Source organism: Lucilia cuprina, chromosome X (assembly GCF_022045245.1).
Source record: "Lucilia cuprina isolate Lc7/37 chromosome X, ASM2204524v1, whole genome shotgun sequence".
In the NCBI taxonomy this organism is placed as follows: Eukaryota; Metazoa; Arthropoda; class Insecta; order Diptera; family Calliphoridae; genus Lucilia; species Lucilia cuprina.
Genome location: NC_060949.1, coordinates 10004210 through 10022544, shown reverse-complemented (window position 1 = coordinate 10022544; position 18335 = coordinate 10004210). Strand labels below are relative to the sequence as shown.

Sequence of the window (18335 nt, the reverse complement as noted above, 5' to 3'; positions counted from 1 at the left end):
ACATTGGGTACATCAACAGTCATTTTACTGGTCATTTGACTGTCATTATTGATTGAATTATACACTAACCAGTGTACATTTAATAATATTAAGTGTACACTGACACTAACTACTTATTTTTTGCAATTTTTTAAAAAAATGTTGCAAGAGTGTTAGTAAAATCATTTTGTATGTGTTAGTTTCGGTCATTTCTTGTAGGGTTATTTCTATGTTTAAGTTCCAAAATCGCTAGACAAACGATAAAGGAAATTAAGTTAACATCACTGTTCCTCATAATGTATACTCTTTGACATACTCTGACAGCTAAAGTAACGTAGGAGAAGCTTATGTTTTTTTTGCAAATATTGGTATTTTATACTTTTTTTCAATTTAATAAACAAAAAATAAAATTACATATTGTTTTTCCAAATTACTCAATTAATAGAAATTTTGTGTGTGATTACTATTTATTGTTTTTGTTAATATGTTGTAAATGTTTGCATAAATTAATACATATGTTGAATGATTAAAAAACTGTGTAAATTTTTCTGTAGTACGTGAGCGTGTTGTGTAAATGCAAATGTTAAAGAAAGACATCGTCTACATTGTAAGTAAATGATAATAAGTGAAGCAAAATGTAATATATTTTCTACATCAAAATATTTATCAAATATATATTAAATATTAATAATAGCAATAAGAATTTAATTTTCAACGATTATATACATATGTACGTATAAATTTCAAAATTATGCACCACCTTTACATTCTCGAGGTCATAACGGAGCAAGTTGACACTAACCAGTTAGGTTTATTATTTGTACATTTTAGTAATTATAATTATTAATCACATTTACATATTTGTTTCTAAGGGCTACTTCTTTAGATATTATTGGGTCGTACAGAATACCTCATGCGTATAAAAGTGAATCTTTTTGTCCTTCAGAACATTTAGAGCTTCGTTGTAAAGTGATAGTAGTTTAAATGTATTATAGCTTATGTTGGTTCCTTCTGAAGTTTTTGGCACCTTGAATTTAGGGCTATTGCTCCAACTTTTTCTTCTTTTTGCAGCAGGCATTGCCAAACGCACGAAAATTAAACGAGAATTAAGTTTTTTATACTTTTTATTTTAAAAATATAATAAACTCTTTCTAGCAAAAATTAACACGATGTTTTTATATTGAGGCAGAGATGCCAGGAAAAAACAAATTTAATAATAATTTTTGTGTGCAAAATAAATAAATAAATACATTTGTAGATAGCGAATGTCCGTCTGTCTGTCTGTTGAAGTCAGTTTTTAGAGGACCACAGATATCAGCGAGATCCGAATCTTCAATAATTCTGTTAGACATGCTTTCGAGAAGATCGCTATTTAAAATCAGCAAAATCGGTCGGTAAATAACAGAGATATGAACAAAAATCCGAGACAACCTCTGAAAATTTCATCAAAAAATGTAATATTTTTTCATGCTTTGTTAAATAAGCAACAACAACACAGTATATTGGAATAAGATGTACACGTGTGTGTAGATGTATTTGGTTTTATTCAGCTGTATATTTCGTTTTGTGTGTTTGGATGCTGTTGGCTTTAATGAGTTGTGTATTTTGTATTTGTGAATTCTGTTCGTATATTTGGATGTAGGTTGGTTTTATTGCGTTGTTTATTTTGTTTTTTATTTCGTTGGTTTAATTGTCTTGTGTATTTTGTTTTTTATTTCGTTTAGCGTTGTTGTTGTTCATTTTGTTTGGCTTTTGGTGTAATATTAATGTAGTCGGGAAAAAATTTATAAAACTAATATGTTTAAAATACACTATGGTGAAGGGTATATAAGATTCGGCACAGCCGAATATAGCATTCTTACTTGTTTTGGCTTAAAATTGTTTAAGGGGTTACTATCAACATAAGGGATATATTTTTGGCTCACAATTTGGGGCGATTGTACCATCCTTATAAGTAATATCATTAAAATTATCTGGCAACGCTATGGCAGATTAAAGTTCTAATTACTTTAGCTGATGATTTTGGTGTTATGTAATGTAAATTCGTAATTAAATACTGTTCGGTGTAAAACCAATTGTTTAAACACTGTTCTATTAGATTTTTATAAAATACAGTTGCAATTATAAGTATTTTATATAATTTTGCCAAAAAATTTATTATCTTCAAATTGTTGATGCTGTTTCTGCCATTTGCATTAATTTTGTTGTTGTTGCTGCTGTAGATCTTGCTACCTGATGCGCCTTGTTTATTTGTTCGCCATATACAATTTGTTGTTGTCATTTAAATCAAAACAAATATGGCTGGTAAAAAGTCTTATGTGGAAAATGTAAAAAAGAAATTGGTAAAGGAGGCAGTGTACAATGTGACAAATGCACGGAGTGGTTTCATTTGCGCTGTGCTGAAATGTCCGAACTATTTTGTAGTTCAATGTCTAAACAAAGTGGTGTTTACTTTTAGTGCATCGACTGCCGTACTGCCCCAAACAACAGCACAGATCTTAGTTAGCAAATTAGTCAACTTCACATTAAGTTGGATGCCATCTCAAATCAATTAACTCAACATAAGACTGAAACTGAAAATATTATTGAAACATCAATCTGCAACCTGCGTGCTGAGTTCACTTCAAGATTAGAGAGTATTGAAGCTGATGGTGTTAGCTGTTACAGTCAAGTCAAAGGGCTGGATACCTCTGTGGAAAATAAAATGAAAGAACAAGAAGCTATAACCAATGTTATATACCATAGAGCTAATAGGACAGATATTGTAATTAATGGTCTACCTACTGCCATTTCAAACTTGGAAACATTGTTGTTGATTTATGGAATTTCTATGGAATCTCAATAGATGTCAATGACATTCAACATGTTTGCTTCATGAATAAAAGTAAGTCGATTCTTGTCAAATTTAAGCGAGTTCGTATACGTGACAATTTAATGGCGGATTACCATAAGTCCAGATCACTAAAGCTCAGCGATTTAATAAGTGGTGATGTACACTCAAGAGTATATCTTAATGATCATTTTGCACCTGTAGTGCCCGAAATACTACTTGCTATTATGTAAAATTTAAAAATCAATTTTTCATATTTTTATTTAACAGTTTCTTATTTGTCAAATTTTTTTCTAATTATTATTCTAATTTCTTCTTTCTAAAATACAATCGTTTCTTAATATTTTTTTTAATAAAATTTATAAAAAATATAGTTGTGTATAACATTATAATTCATTAACCCCATAAATTGGTGACCCCGACAAAGAACGTAAAAAGTATATAATGTTCCATTCACCATCGCACGGAGAAAGAGAGCCTGCTAATCAAGATCAAAGGAATCAAAACATGCAGCAAGCACCTTCGAATCCAACAGTTTGCTCGTCTAATTCAAGAAATGATTCTGTTCAAATTGATGCAGCTTCAACAATCAAGTTTCCTCCCTTTTGGCAAAAGAATCCAAAAGTATGGTTTTTCCAAGTGGAAACTATATTCAGTTTACAACGTATTACTTCAGATGAAACAAAATTTTGTTATTTGGTGGCTAATAATAGTAATATACACTCAAACCTCGTTTTATGCGATTAATTCGTTCTGCAGAAAAACGCATAATTCGAATTCGCACAAAACGATACACTAGCTCCATACAAAATATATATTAAAAGAGGTATTAAAATCGTTCCTTATTCTGTTTTTTAAATCTGAAATCTAGCCATTTTAATTAATGACATAAAAAATTAATTTTGCAAAAAAATTACAAAATTATCAAAATGAAGAATACCTTGAAATAACAGTAAACAACGATGCTTTTTACACAGTTGTTTTGGATATTTTTAAATCTGAAATCTAGCCATTTTAATTAATGACATAAAAAGTTAATTTTGCAAAAAAATTACAAAATTATCAAAATGAAATAACAGTAAATCTTGAAATAACAGCCATACTTTTTACACAGTTATTTTGCATATTTTTTAGTAAGAGTCATCTTTTCAGTAAACGTTCAAATGTTTCCAATGTTTTGTCAGTAGCATAAAAATAATAGTTATTTGATATTCCTTTTTCTGAATTTAATTAATTATGTTTTTGTTTTTTTTTTGTTAATTTTGGTAAATACATGTATATTAATAAAAAATAATATCTATTAATAATATATCAATAATAAGTTTATAATTTCAACCATTTCTGAAATATTTGAAAAAGTTTCCATTGTTTTGTCAACTACTGTATATTGTTAATACCATCTAATCCAGGATATTTATTGTTTTTTTAAACGTTTTTTAGATCGACAGTTTTAGAAGTGATAATAAAATAACCTGTGTTAGGTGCAACAATAGCATTTCTGATAATGTTTACAGTATTGTGCACATATGCAATCGTAGTAGAGTCGCTAAGATGTGATGTCAAGTTATGATTTGAGCTAAATTGTTGAGCTAGTAAATTACATTTTTCCTGCTGGTGTAGTATACTGCGCCATGTGTATTAGGATAGGGATGTTTTTTGTTTACTTCTTAAGATTTTTAGAAATTTTCCAGAATGGGCGTGAGGATTTGTCTAGAGTAAATAACATATTGTTTCATGATTGATCTCGTAATTTATTTAGTTCTACTCTATTTAATTGGTATTCGTGCGATATGACATTTATATTTACTGTTGAAGAAGGACAAGAAAATCCAAAGCTTTACAACTCCGCATTACCCAAGAATACGCTATAAAGAAGCAAAAAAATAATTCAACAGAGTTACAGGCCACTCAATTACACCCAGAATTAAAGCACATATCCCAATTATGCCATAAAATCTCCAAAATTTTTCTTTACAGAATTACATAAATACAGAAATTGATGCATTTAAACAAGTCAATATAAATGACAAATTCCACAATATACAGTCAGCAAATCTCCCAAATCCAATATAAACAACAGCTAACTACACCATATTAACATAATAAAGAAATAAATCACCTTATGTAGAAAACATATATATACCCAAAATCAAAAATTCTATATGAGCATTCCACAGTTCTACTCAAACTTACAAGGATAAACAGTTTTCGGAAATTTCACGAAAAAGCCTTTTCTTATAAGTTTCAATATAAACATCAAAATTTCTCAAAGTTTTCGATAATTTATTGTTACCAAGATAGCTTTTTTTTACTATGAAATATATGCTTTTAAGTGATAATAGGAAATGGACCTTATATAAAAGTTATGACCAATAATGGACAGATCTTTTGGTAGAATGATTTGCATGTATAGAAAACATATTTGTGTCAAATTAGAATTTAAGTAGAATTTGCGTTTAAGTGATTTTCGGAAGTGGCCCTTATAAGGAAGCTATGGCCAATTATGGGCTTATCCGAAAACAATTACGTAAAGTCATTCATATTTATACAAAACATTTTGTTGGCTAATTTTATCACGATAGCTTAATTTGACTATGATATATGTACTTTTAAGTAATTTGCAGTGGGCCTTATAAGGGAGCTACGTCCAATAATGGACAATAATGGTACGTACACAAAACATATTTGTGCAAATTTTAACAGGATAGCTTTATTTGTCACTGAAATATGTGCGTTTTGGTGTTTTTCGGAAGTGGACCTTATAAAAAAGCTATGACCAATTGTGGTCCGACTGTTTCAGTTCATATTATATTTAGATGTACAGAATTTTGTGTTGATACCGATATATTTGAGTAAGTTATTAATGATAAACTAATTTCCGGGAATATACAACTCTGTATGGGGGCTATGGGAAATATTGAAATATATATACTTATAAAAACGTATGTATCCTCTTTAGAACAGACAAAATTAGCATCAAAGCTCAAAATTATCAATTTGTCTGTGTCTGTTTTTCCCCCTTTTGTCTCATTTTTGCCTCTTACTGTCCAACTTTTACGACAGTACTATGCTAATTCATATTTCTGAAACATTATGAAGCCTTAATGGAATATATTTTTGTATTTATGCTCAAAAGTACTAATTTTGAAAGCTTTTCACCCATTTATCCTCCCTACCTCCTATTTAAAAGAGATATATAATATATATAAGATTTGCTTACGTTTTGGCTAACAATTATTGTGGTTAATAATGAATCAATCTTTATATTGGGTTCGTGTTGTGAAAACTTGTGATTTCTAGTTACAATATATACAATGTTCGTTGATGTTACAATGTTCGCTTGTAAGGTATCGTATCATTTTGTAAATTCGCAGGGTAGATAGATATTATGTTAAAATTAGATTTTTATGATCGATATTTACAGAAAGCTTTCTCTAAGGAATTAAATTTCCGCAATAGTAGAACTGTTACAAAAACATACTTAAAAATCGTATTGTTATTGTCGCATTCAAACAAAATTTGTAAATGTTTATGATTCGTATAAGCTTTTGTATATTATGTGTATTAAGCATAAATTATTACAGTAACTAATAAGTATATGTATATACGCACTAACATAACTTTATCAAAATATATATATGTATTTCAACTTATAATATTTTTTTTTTTTAGTTTTCAACTCATGGCCTTAAGGAAAAATATTGCTTAACAAATTAAAATGGACACATTCGATGTCACCGATAAAAACAGGTTAATAATTAATTATTTGCTATGATATAAGTTAAATTATTACACAATAATAACTTAGGACTCTAATTATACATGATATAAATAACATAATAAATTACAAATGTTATTAAGTTGATACCTATTACTTGCATTACATACATATTAATAGCTAGTTAAACAGCGTGTTTGAATTTTTTTAGTTTTTAAAATTTTCTTTCTGACAATGTAAAAGTCACACTTTGTTATTTCAGTTTGTAACAAAACATTTACTATCAGACCCTGAAAATAATTGGACCACATAACCAATGCACAGTGGTATAGGACAAAAAAAAAAAAAAAGAGAGAAATAATTCGGTAACTTCTAAACGGTTAATCCGATTTTAATGAAATTTGGTATGCACAAAGAGGAGGTGTTGCCATGTTTAGGTTTTGAATTTGGACCTTATAGGCCAACCAGGGGCCCGGCGGGGGGTCCTCAAATTAGGACACCTCGGCTATGTTAAATTTTTAAAACGATCCTATTTCTTCGTTTGAGTTCCGATTTAAAAAATATTTCGTATATAAAATCTCCTCATCGAGCACTATAAAAAATATCGTCGTAGCAGTAAATTATCTCTTATAGTTTTAAATTAAATTTTTACCGTCCTTACTTTAGTTTTTGATAATAGCGGTATTCCCGATTTTCGCCATTTTTTCTTTTATTCGCTTAACAACAAGTTAATATATCAAGCAGCGAAAGAATAATGTAAAAATCTTTAATGAGTCTAAAGTTATAGGCATTTTAATTTAAAAAATTAAAAAAGGCGTTTTTTGTATTTATGTATTTAGAATTTATACTTTTTGGAAAGCTGACTTTACATAAAATACGATAAATGAAACAAAACCTAAAAATTTTTCATACCGAGGGGACCAGGTCCATCCAAAAAGACCGTATTTTTCATGGAAAATTCAATTTTGAGCAAAAATTCTATATCGCATAGTCGATATCAAATTATAGTGACCTGTTTTATATGACCCAATATGTTCTTAATCATTTTGTAACGGGTTTCGATAACCCCGCCCCTGGTAGGGATATAATAGACAAAAAACCAAAAAATCTCATTTTTGGGATTTTTTAAACTTTTTTGGGAATTGCGGGATTTCTTTTTAATTTTTTAAATTAAAATTCCTATAACTTTAAACTCAGTCAAGATTTTTACATTATTCTTTGACTGCTTGATATATAAACTTGTTGTTAAGCGAATAAAAGAAAAAATGGCGAAAATCGGGAATATTTGGACCCGCTATTATCAAAAAACTAAAGTAAGGACGGTAAAAATTTTAAAATTTAAATTTTCAAATGCAAATATCTCCTAAACTATAAGAGATAATTTACTGAAGAAATAGGATCGTTTTAAAAATTTAACATTGCCGAGGTGTCCTAATTTGAGGACCCTCGCCGGGCCCCTGGTTGGCCTATAAGGTCCAAATTCAAAACCAAAACTCGACAACACCTCCTCTTTGTACATACCAAATATCATTAAAATCGGATTAACCGTTTAGAAGTTACCGAATTATTTCCCTCTTTTTTTGTGCTATACCACTGTGCAATGTGATTGAATTGTGATTTATTTTAGTTAAAAAAAACCGCTCATAATAACAGTTATAAAATTTTTTAGTTTAACCTCTAAAACTTTTTGTTTTGGCTGAGCAGTTGGTTTCTGTATTCCTTTTTTCTCTTGCTTATATGAAAGTGGGAGAGTATATTGTTGTTGTTTGCTATGTATTCTGAAGATAGTTTGTGTATATGTGTGTCCTAATCGTGTATTAACAGTTGCGATTTATTGTTTTGCTCTTAAAAATAAAAATCATAAGCAGACCTTTCTCTCAGTAATAAACTGCAAAAACACTATTGTAAATGGTGATCACAGCAATTAACCTTATAAAAACAAAGTGGACCCCTTATTTTTGTATCTGTAAGAATTTATTCTTATGAGCACGTACCTGCCAACCATAAAAACTGGAGAAGTAAAAATGATTATAAAACATATTTAGGGCGAAAAAGCTTTGACTGAAATAAAAACATATTTATACCCTTCACCTTCGTGAGAAGGGTATATATAAGTTTGTCATTCCGTTTGTAATTTCTAATTTCTAATGTATATATATTCTGTATCCTTATAGATAGCGGAGTGATTAAGCCATGTCCGTCTGTCTGTCTGTATGTTTGTTGAAATCAGTTTTTAGAGGACCCCAGATTTCGGCGAGATCAGAATCTTCAATAATTCTGTTAGACATGCAAAATCGGTCAACAAATAACGGAAATATGAGCAAAAATCAGAGACAACCTCTTAAAAATTTCATCAAAAATTGTGTTTTTTATTCATGCTCAAACAGAAATTACATAAAACAAAACACATAATAACACGGTAAATTTTGTTATTGTACTCTTGTTTATTAAAACAAGGCAGAAAGTGAGCAGCAGAGCAAGAGTAGCAGAGCGAGAGCAGCACTAGTGTGTTGTTATTGGCTAAAATGAAATTATGTATGTGGAGCCTGGCTAAAAGCCTTAGAAACGATAAAAGGCAACTTTTTGATACTTTTTTGTTTCTAAAAGCTACTTTTGGAATTTTTTCTAATATTGAACATATAAATATGAAACTAAGTATGTAGAATCTGAATTAGGTGAGAATTTCAAAAGGTACTTTTGGAATATTTTATAATATTGAACCAAGGGACATGAAATTTAGTACGTAAATTCGGAATTAGATGAGAACCCATAAAAGGTAACTTTTTGGTGCTTTTTCGTTTTTCAAAAGGTATTTTTGAGTTCTATATAATTATGAACTTAGAAACATGAAATTAAGTATGTAGAGTCCAGATTAGAACCCATAAAAGGTAACTTTTTGGTGCTTTTTCGTTTTTCAAAAGGTATTTTTTGAGTTTTCTATAATAATGAACTTAGAAACATGAAATTGAGTATGTAGAGTCCGGATTAGACGAGAACACATCAAAGGGGATTTTTTGATACTTTTTCGTTCTACAATGGTACTTTTTGAATTTTCTATAATATTAAACCTAGAAACATGAAATTAAGTATGTAGAGCCCGGATTAGATCAGAACACATAAAAGGGATTTTTTGGTGCTTTTTCGTTTTTCAAAAGGTACTTTTTCAGTTTTCTATAATAATGAACTTAGAAACATGAAATAAGGTAGAGTCCGGATTAGACGAAAACACATCAAAGGGTACTTTTTCGTTCTACAAAAGGTACATTTTGAATTTTCTATAATAGAAACATGAATTTTTTCATGTAGGGCCTCGACTAGGTAAGAACCTACAAAAAGGGATTCTTTGGTGCTTTTTCGTTCTACAAACGGTAATTTTTTGAATTTTCTTTAATATTGAACCTAGAAACATGAAATTAATTATGTATAACCTGGATTAAGTGGGAACCCATAAAAGAAGGCTTTTTGCTACTTTTTCGTTCTTCATAGGGTACTTTTTGAAATTTCTATAATATTGAACCTAGAAACGTGAAATTAAGTACGTAGAGTCTGGGTTAAGTGAAAAGCCATAAAAGGGGACTTTTTGATACTTTACCGTTTTGTAATTGGTATTTTTTGATTTTTTGTAATAAAATTCGTACTGACAGTTTTTTAACACATCATGGTGAAGGGTATATAAGATTCGTCACAGCCGAATATAAAACTCTTACTTGTTTTAAAAAAAATTGGTCTGTACTTGTATACATAGCAATTATGGCATATTAAAAATAAAAGATTCCTCTTACGTGCAATCGAAATATTGGTATTCTAAAAAAATTATTTATGAAAAGAACCTTGTTTCATATACATTAGAGGTGAAGATTTTAGACTCCAGGAACTCATTTTATATAATTTAAAGTAACTGTCAAAGAAAAAACTCACAATTTAAAAAAAAATGGGAATATTTATTTTATTTATTCATTGAACTAATGCAAAGCGTATTAGACAATCTTACGTACTACTAAGCCATAACACCTAAGTACATTAACTTAATGTAATATAAGGAAATAAAGGAAAAATAAAAAACGTTCAAATTAATAGTAACACTGACTGACCTATTTAGATGTAGGAACTTGCAATACTCTCTTTTGTTATAAAAAGAAAAACAATGAACTAAAGGTACTTTATCACCCAAGTAAAAAAATATTTATTGACTAAGCCTAATTATTCATGAATAGAAGTAAGTTATTATTAAGCAAAATATGGTTTTTATATTCAGACCACTTACCCATAATCGTTTGTCTGGATCGACCCAATGACTTTAACGTCTCTGAACGCCGTCTCTACATAAAACAAAAGAAAGCAGACTGGCTCGGCTTCAGGGAATTCACTGATCGCATCTTCAATGATCTTCCAGCTCCTAGCAACGTACATCAAGCAGAGAGCAAGTTCCGCGAAACTGTCATCGCAGCAGCAGCCTGCTTTATTTTCGCTGGTCGACTATCCATAGTGCGGCCGCACTTCCCAGTGAATGAGGACAAGCGTAATAAATGCTTAGATCATTTGAAGAATTGCAACTTATGCTCAGATGTTAGTAAGTTGTGGTCTACAGTTCGGTCTCTCTCCAACCCGACGAAGAAGGGTGACAGGGTCGCGATTAAGTTTGCAGATACCACTACTTCCGATCCTGAACGGTGCTCGCGTGCATTTTGCCGAGTTTTTATAGAGCACCCAGAGAGAGATAAGGCGAAATGAAGTGTTGTTCGCAAACTTCACAACCTTCCTGTCTCGGACATTCCACAACCTTTCACTCCTTCTAAAGTTACAGAGGCTGTCAACGCAGCCAAACCATCTAAGGTGACTGGGGCGACGGCATATCCATGCTGATGCTAAAACACCTTGGCGAACGGGGAGTCAAGTACTTGACAATGGTCTTTAACCTTTCAATGAGCAGCCTGGAAAAAGGGTAGAGTCATCCCGATACTGAAACCAGGGAAGAACGCGACAGAGGGTTAATCCTACAGGCCAATTTCTCTCCTGTCAGCAGTCGCGAAAACTCTTGAGGCGCTCCTCCTCCCCCAGGTGTCCTGCCATTTAACAGCACCTCGCCACCAGCATGGATTCCGTAAGATGCACAGCACCACTTCAGCATTAACCGCCATAACCACTTAGATCTCACAAGGCTTTGTGAAAAACCTTGTGAGATCTAAATTATCTAAGTGGCCGTCAGTAGTTCGTTGAGTTTAGAGACAAATGTTCCAAAACCCGTAGAGTTAAACAGGGAGTACCACAGGGCGGCGTCTTATCCCCCGTATTGTTTAACTTCTACCTCTCTAAACTCACCATACCTCCACAAGGTGTGAAAGTTATATCTTATGCGCAAGACTGTACCATTATGGCGACGGGCCAAAACGTTGATGAGCTATGCGATCGAGTGAATGGTTATCTCGGAGTAATACACAACTTATTCACTGGACGTACCCTGAAACTACCACCAGCGAAGTCTTCAGCTACACTTTTCACCACCTGGACGAAGAAGGTTAACTTGAACCTAGTCGTCGTAGTCGATGGAAACCGACTGTGAACCACCCAAAGATTTTGGGGGTCACATTTGACAGCCTGTTTATTTCCTCAGCTCATGCCACTGCAATTACGCACAAGTTACGAAGTAGAAAGCGCTAGCCGGCAGCACTTGGGAAATGGACAAAGGAACCTTGTTGGATACCTATAAAACAATTGACGATCAGTGGTCAATTATGCTGCTCCAGTGTTTTCTCCATCGCTGAGTGATACCCAGTGGAGAAATATACAAAGCTGCCAAATTGCTGCCCTACGGACTGTAACGGGCTGCATGAAAATAACCTCAGAACACCATCTACATGAGGAAACGAAGGTCCTCCCAGTCAAGGAACATAATGTCATGCTGACTAAACAGTTCCTCCTGGGATGTCACCGGAGGAGTTATCACAACTTTAACATCACACAGTTGGATGCTCTCCCGAGGCATATCAGGAAGGACCTTTATGTATACGAAGAGAGCATACGAAGTTATGTTCAGGATCCCTTAGATCGGACTTCGTATACAGCAGCTTTGAACGACATTTATAGAGACGCCATCAATACCACGGTTTCAGGTTACCGCATGAATGTCGTTCTTGGAGGTCGCCCACCGCCCATAGCAGAAATATAGAAGAAGCTGCCGCGAAAAACAAGAGTTGCTCTGGCACAACTGAGATCGGGATGGAGCAACAGGCTCAACGCCTACTGGTCCCGCATAGACCGTGCCGTACCCAATATATGCCTAGTTTGTGGACAGGGTCCCCATGGTACCCACCACATATTCAACTGTCCAGCCCACCCTACTTGACTTAGCCCAATGGATTTATGGACTAACCCTATTGAAGTAGCCCAATTTCTTGGCTTGAACCTAAATACAGAACCCCCGGATTTAAAATTGTATAGTTTAAACTGTTACATCATATAATAAGAACAACAGCAACTGAAATAGACATCTAATTGCAAATAGAGTCCAAACCATAAAACAATTCGCGCAACAAAAAAAAAAAAAAAAAAAAAAAAAAACAATTTCAAGACTCCTGACAATAGGAAATGGACCAAAAAAAATTAATTGAAAACAAAGCAAACAACACAAGTATATGAACAAATAATGGTATACGCACAATTGGGACGAACGACGAATTTCGTAAAGCACGACGAACTAGTCGAAACAATTTTGTTTCGTAAATTCGTCGAATGGAACACAATCAAATTATTCGACTGCGAATTCGTTTCAAAATTTGTTTGTTCGAAATTGGTAAAAGTAAGCAAAAGGAACAAAAATTATATTTTTGTGAATCTTCACGGTTTTGAGATAATTGTAACAGCATTAAAATTTATTCGAACATTATTTTGAAATTAGAAACTGTAAGAAATTGACCTCGAATAGAACTAAAATTATATTTTTGTGAATATCCCCAATTTTGAGATTATTTTAACAGCTTCAAAATTTTTTCGAACATTACTTCGAATTTTCGAACTTAATTTTAAATATTCCAACATAGCATTGTTGTGTCATCAAGTGTACTCCAAACTGCCAAATTTTAGGCAATTGGGTTCCGAAAAATTCGTCGTTCATCCCATAATAACGAATAAGAAAAAAATGGTTAATCCGATGGAAAAAATAACACCAAAAATATCTCTCCTAATGACCAAGACACTCTCTCACTATAAACAATCTGAAAATTAATAAAACATTAAAGATATTTCCACACATCAAAAGATAAAAACTGCCTCAGCACTATAAATACAAATAAAATATTATCAACCTTGTCAAAAATAAAACAATATCTGAAGCAATGAAATTTCATGCTAAGCAATAATCCAATATGAACAAAAACACTGTAACAATAGCACTAACAAATCTAAATCCATATAAGATACCCCTGTCAAAGCATCAAACAACAATGAAATTCGAACTTACACAACAAACCTCTGAAATAGACACAAACCCAAATATGAAATAAAAGCAACATCACAATACAACTTGAACAACTAACAACTAAAAAGATATAAAAATCCTAGCAAAGAATATAATGTAAATAAACCATTCATTTTTTAAAAACCCCTAAAATATAACAAATCATAAGCTCAAAACAGCAAGCTACACAAAACAAAGTCTTACCAACACAAATTTACCACCTAATATACATATAGCGCACTTTGAGATTTTATTGTTAGTAAATTCAGGAAAGAAAAGTCCAGTTTATGCAATAAGTATCAAAATTGATTGTAAAAGACAAAATTACACCTAATATAAATATAGCGCACTTTGAGATTTTATTGATAGTAAATTCAGGAAAGAAAAGTCCAGTTTATGCAATAAGTATCAAAATTGAGTGTAAAAGACAAAATTACTTTGTTAGAGCTTTTTATACAAAAAAAAAAACATACGAAATGTTTCATCATTATAGCGTAATAGAAATAAGTTGAAACAGTATTAAAAAAATAAATTAATTTTCTAAAATTGCAACAATTATTATGAAAGGGGTTGGCTTGGCTAATTTGAAGTAAAAATTTTAAGCAGTTGTTTTTGGTAAATTTTTCTAAAATGTGTCTTATATAGCCATTACATAATTAGTCAATACTTATTTAAATTAAACAATAAAAAATAAATTATTTATAATAAAATCAATTGTATTGTATATATAAAAATTTGTACCATCAAAATTAAAAACCTAACTCAAAATATCAAAATATTACAATCTCAACAATATCAGGATACTGTATCCCTGCCATAAAAACAATGGAGCAAATTAAATAAAAAATATAGTTTTCGTTGGAATTGGCATCAATATTTCATTTTTCTTTTTATAAGAATTTTAAAAACATTTTTCTTGGTGGTGTTTAAGGCCAGAAAATTTTAACATTTGAAAAAAATGTGATTATATATTTGGCCCTATTTAAACATAGGCCAAATAATAATTCAATAATTCTTTCAGACATGCTTTTGAGAAGTTTCCAATTTAAAATCAGCAAAATCCGACCATAAATTTCGTATGTTTGAATGTCTGTTGGTTTCATTGCGTTGTGCATTTTGTTTGGCATGTGTGGATGTATGTAGGTTTCATTGAGTTGTGTATGCATAGGTAGTTGTGGGAACACATATTGTAAAAGAAAAATTATCTTGGAACAAATGTGATTCCGAAAATTTAAATTTAGGCGTAGTTATAGCCTATTTCTCTGTTATGCTCTCTAATGTTTTTTATTGATTAAAATGTAACAAAACATTGTGTACACATAATTTACCTATAATTTAATTAGTTTTTGATTCTTTCATTTTCTAAGTTTTTTGGTATATGTATATTTTTATAAATCTTGATGTTTAGGTAGTTGTGGGAACACATATTGTAAAAATAATTTTATCTTGAAACAAATGTGATCCTGAAAATTTAAATATAATCAATGAACAAAAAAATAAAAATTTCTTTACATAGAAACAACATTTAAAATACAAATATACAAAAAAAAAACAAGTAGGAAAGTATAGACGGCCATTGCCGACCATATAATACCCTACACCATGAGTATATTTTAAAATTTTTTTTTTTTATAAAGAATTTTTTATGTTGAATATTACCATAATTCCAAAATATTTAAACAAATATTAAGTAAAAACTTCTAAATGAGTCTTTATATAGGTCAAATATGGGCCGATCCTCGGTAAATTTGGGAAAAGGATATATTTTTAAATAACAGTTAATTTTGTTGAGTTTCATTGCGATACAAATGGTTACAAGTCAATTTTAGACGTTTAAGACATTTTTTGAAGGGGGTTTGTATGGGGACTAGGGTCAAATAAGGGCCGATCCTTACGAAAATCTGCAGTGTCATGGTTAAAATCGGTCCATTATTTCGACTAGCCCCCATACAACCGTATCCCCCAAATATGGCCTTTTGGCTTATACTTAATTTAAATGATCCATTATGTTAACAAAAGTCGACAAAACTTAGTTTTATACAACTTTAAATGACACTCCCGATTTGTGTAATGATCGGGCTTCATTTGACCCTATCCCCCATACAAACTCCCCTTCAGCAAATGACTTAAAGGTCAAAATTCACTTACAAACACTAATAACACTTTATAATTCTACATAAATAATATTGAAGAAGACTTAACTCCCCCTACCAACATTTTTAAGGATAGGGCCATATTTTGCCCTACTCCCCTTTAAGCCCTCTTAAAATAATCTCTTTTTTTTGCCAAAAAAAAGTAAGAATATTCCGAAATAAAGTTAAAAAAAATAAACCAAATGCTTTATTTTTTTAAATAATCCCCATTTTTAACATACATACTGACTGGTGTAGGGTATCATATGGTCGGCTACGCCCGACTATACATTCATACTTGTTAATATGTTGTCACTATTTCTATATATACTTTGTGTTATTAATAAGATAATTCGTTTATTTCAAAGTGAAAATGCAAAAGAACCCACAACATGCACATACAAATGGAAAGGCTTTTTAAAACAATCATTAATAATTTTATAAAATATGATCTGTTAAAAAGTGATCAAATAAATTTAATTAATTATAAAGACCCAAACATTTTTTTTAAACATAATCACGTTTACTTGGGAGTATATGCCAAAGATATTTTATCAAAATTAAAACTAAGTGATAGTGATGTTTTAGTCATTTTTGATAATTGTATTAATTTTTATATTGAATTGTGTGACCAAATTTTAAAAAGGTTTTATTTTGAAAATAATTTGAAGATTTTAAGTTTTGGAAAAAAATTCTGAAATAAAAAGGGGCAATTTTTTAACGGCTTTTCCTATTGTGACAAAATTCATTCAACATATGACTTTGCCCCATTCATCTTCAAAGACTGAAAGCCAAGCCAATTTAAATAAAACTAAATTACGAAATTCTTCGAAAATAAATCTATTGAAGGAAATGAAGCGATAATTGTCTTAATGCCACAATAAAATCAGTGATATCAACGTTAGTGATACGGATAGGAGCACCATTTTTTCAAACTTTCATATTTTTTGTTGTATCTTTAGAAATAAAACCGTATAAAAAAACTAGTCGTGTAGTTATTTTCACTTGGAATTGTGCAGGATTACTGCAAAAGAGCAAAACCACCAATTATGAAGAGTTTGTCTGGGGGCTTTAAGTTCCCCAAATAAAAGTCCGCCCTTTTTCCTCCAAAAATGTTCAGATGAATATTAAAGTAATTTATGCAAAATTTGATGAATTTAAATCTATATTTTCCTAGATAAACAATATTTTGTATTTTATTCATAGTCCCTATTAAAAGTTCGCTCGTTATATTCTAAATGTTCAGAAGTGAAATTTAATGATTCTATCTGTAACAGTTTCCCAGATATGCGAATTTTTCTATTTTATTCATATTGGCGCTCCAAGCCCCCTCAGATGGAAGTTTGCTCTTTTTTCTTAAAAATGTTTAGATGAATATTAAAGTTCTTCGTGCAAAATTTTAAGAATTTCGTTGTATAAGTTGAATAAGATTCTTACTGTAATATTTTCAAATATAAACGAATTTTGACTTCCTCTATCCATCTTTACCTTCATTTTATACCAACACATTGTAGCATAATTAAGCCTTTTTTTGTTAAATGGTATCTTTGAAATGTATGGACTTTGAAATTGTCATGATGTATAGGACACTAGCATTCAATATAGTTTATCATTACGACCATTGATACTATGACACTGGACAACATGTCACACTACCAGGAGAACTGCTTTGCACCAATTGTCTGAAGATATTGTTTTTTGCTTACTTATAGATTAATTTTGGTTTAGGTTTCTAAGAGATTGTTCCTTAGATTATTTTTTGATGTTTTAAACTTATTAAAGAATACTTCTTTTATTGTTAAGGATTATCGTTGAATTTTGCGATGACTTAAAATTTAATCTTTAACTAATATACTGTTGCTAATACATATGTTGTAATACATATTTATATCCAAAAGAGTTCATGTTTTTTATGTGTACATCAGCTAGATTACATGATTTGTTTTAAAATACTCGTCAAAATTATGAATACAATTCTAAAAACTTAATTGTAAGCTCAACTCTCTTGTGTACAGCTTTTATAAATTTTCCAATAAAAAACTAAAAATTTTATTTGTTAAAATATGCTATTCCTTTTACTACAGCTATAGTTTCATGTAATATAATATTTAAATGATTGAATCTATAAATTTAAACCAAAAAACCATAAATACCAAATATAAAAACCCAAAAATTCTATGTTTTACGAAAATTCAACATGGCTAGTAAACAACAACAAAAACT

At 30.8% G+C, this 18335-nt stretch overlaps 1 protein-coding gene across 3 annotated transcripts in view; it reads left to right on the top strand.

Annotated features, from left to right (window-relative positions):
• The first annotated feature begins 293 nt into the window (after nt 1-293).
• The window catches only part of LOC111686390 (adapter molecule Crk), a 94557-nt gene continuing 76515 nt past the window's right edge, over nt 294-18335 (top strand). Inside the window, exons 1-2 of one of the 3 annotated variants that reach the window (XM_046945070.1) lie at nt 294-347; nt 6482-6559. In XM_046945070.1, coding sequence (XP_046801026.1) covers nt 6528-6559 — 32 coding nt within the window. In that variant the 5' untranslated portion in view covers nt 294-347; nt 6482-6527. Of the gene's footprint in view, nt 348-375; nt 587-3616; nt 3636-6481; nt 6560-18335 lie in introns of those variants that run through there. The other 2 variants (XM_046945030.1, XM_046945114.1) reach the window with 2 other exon arrangements.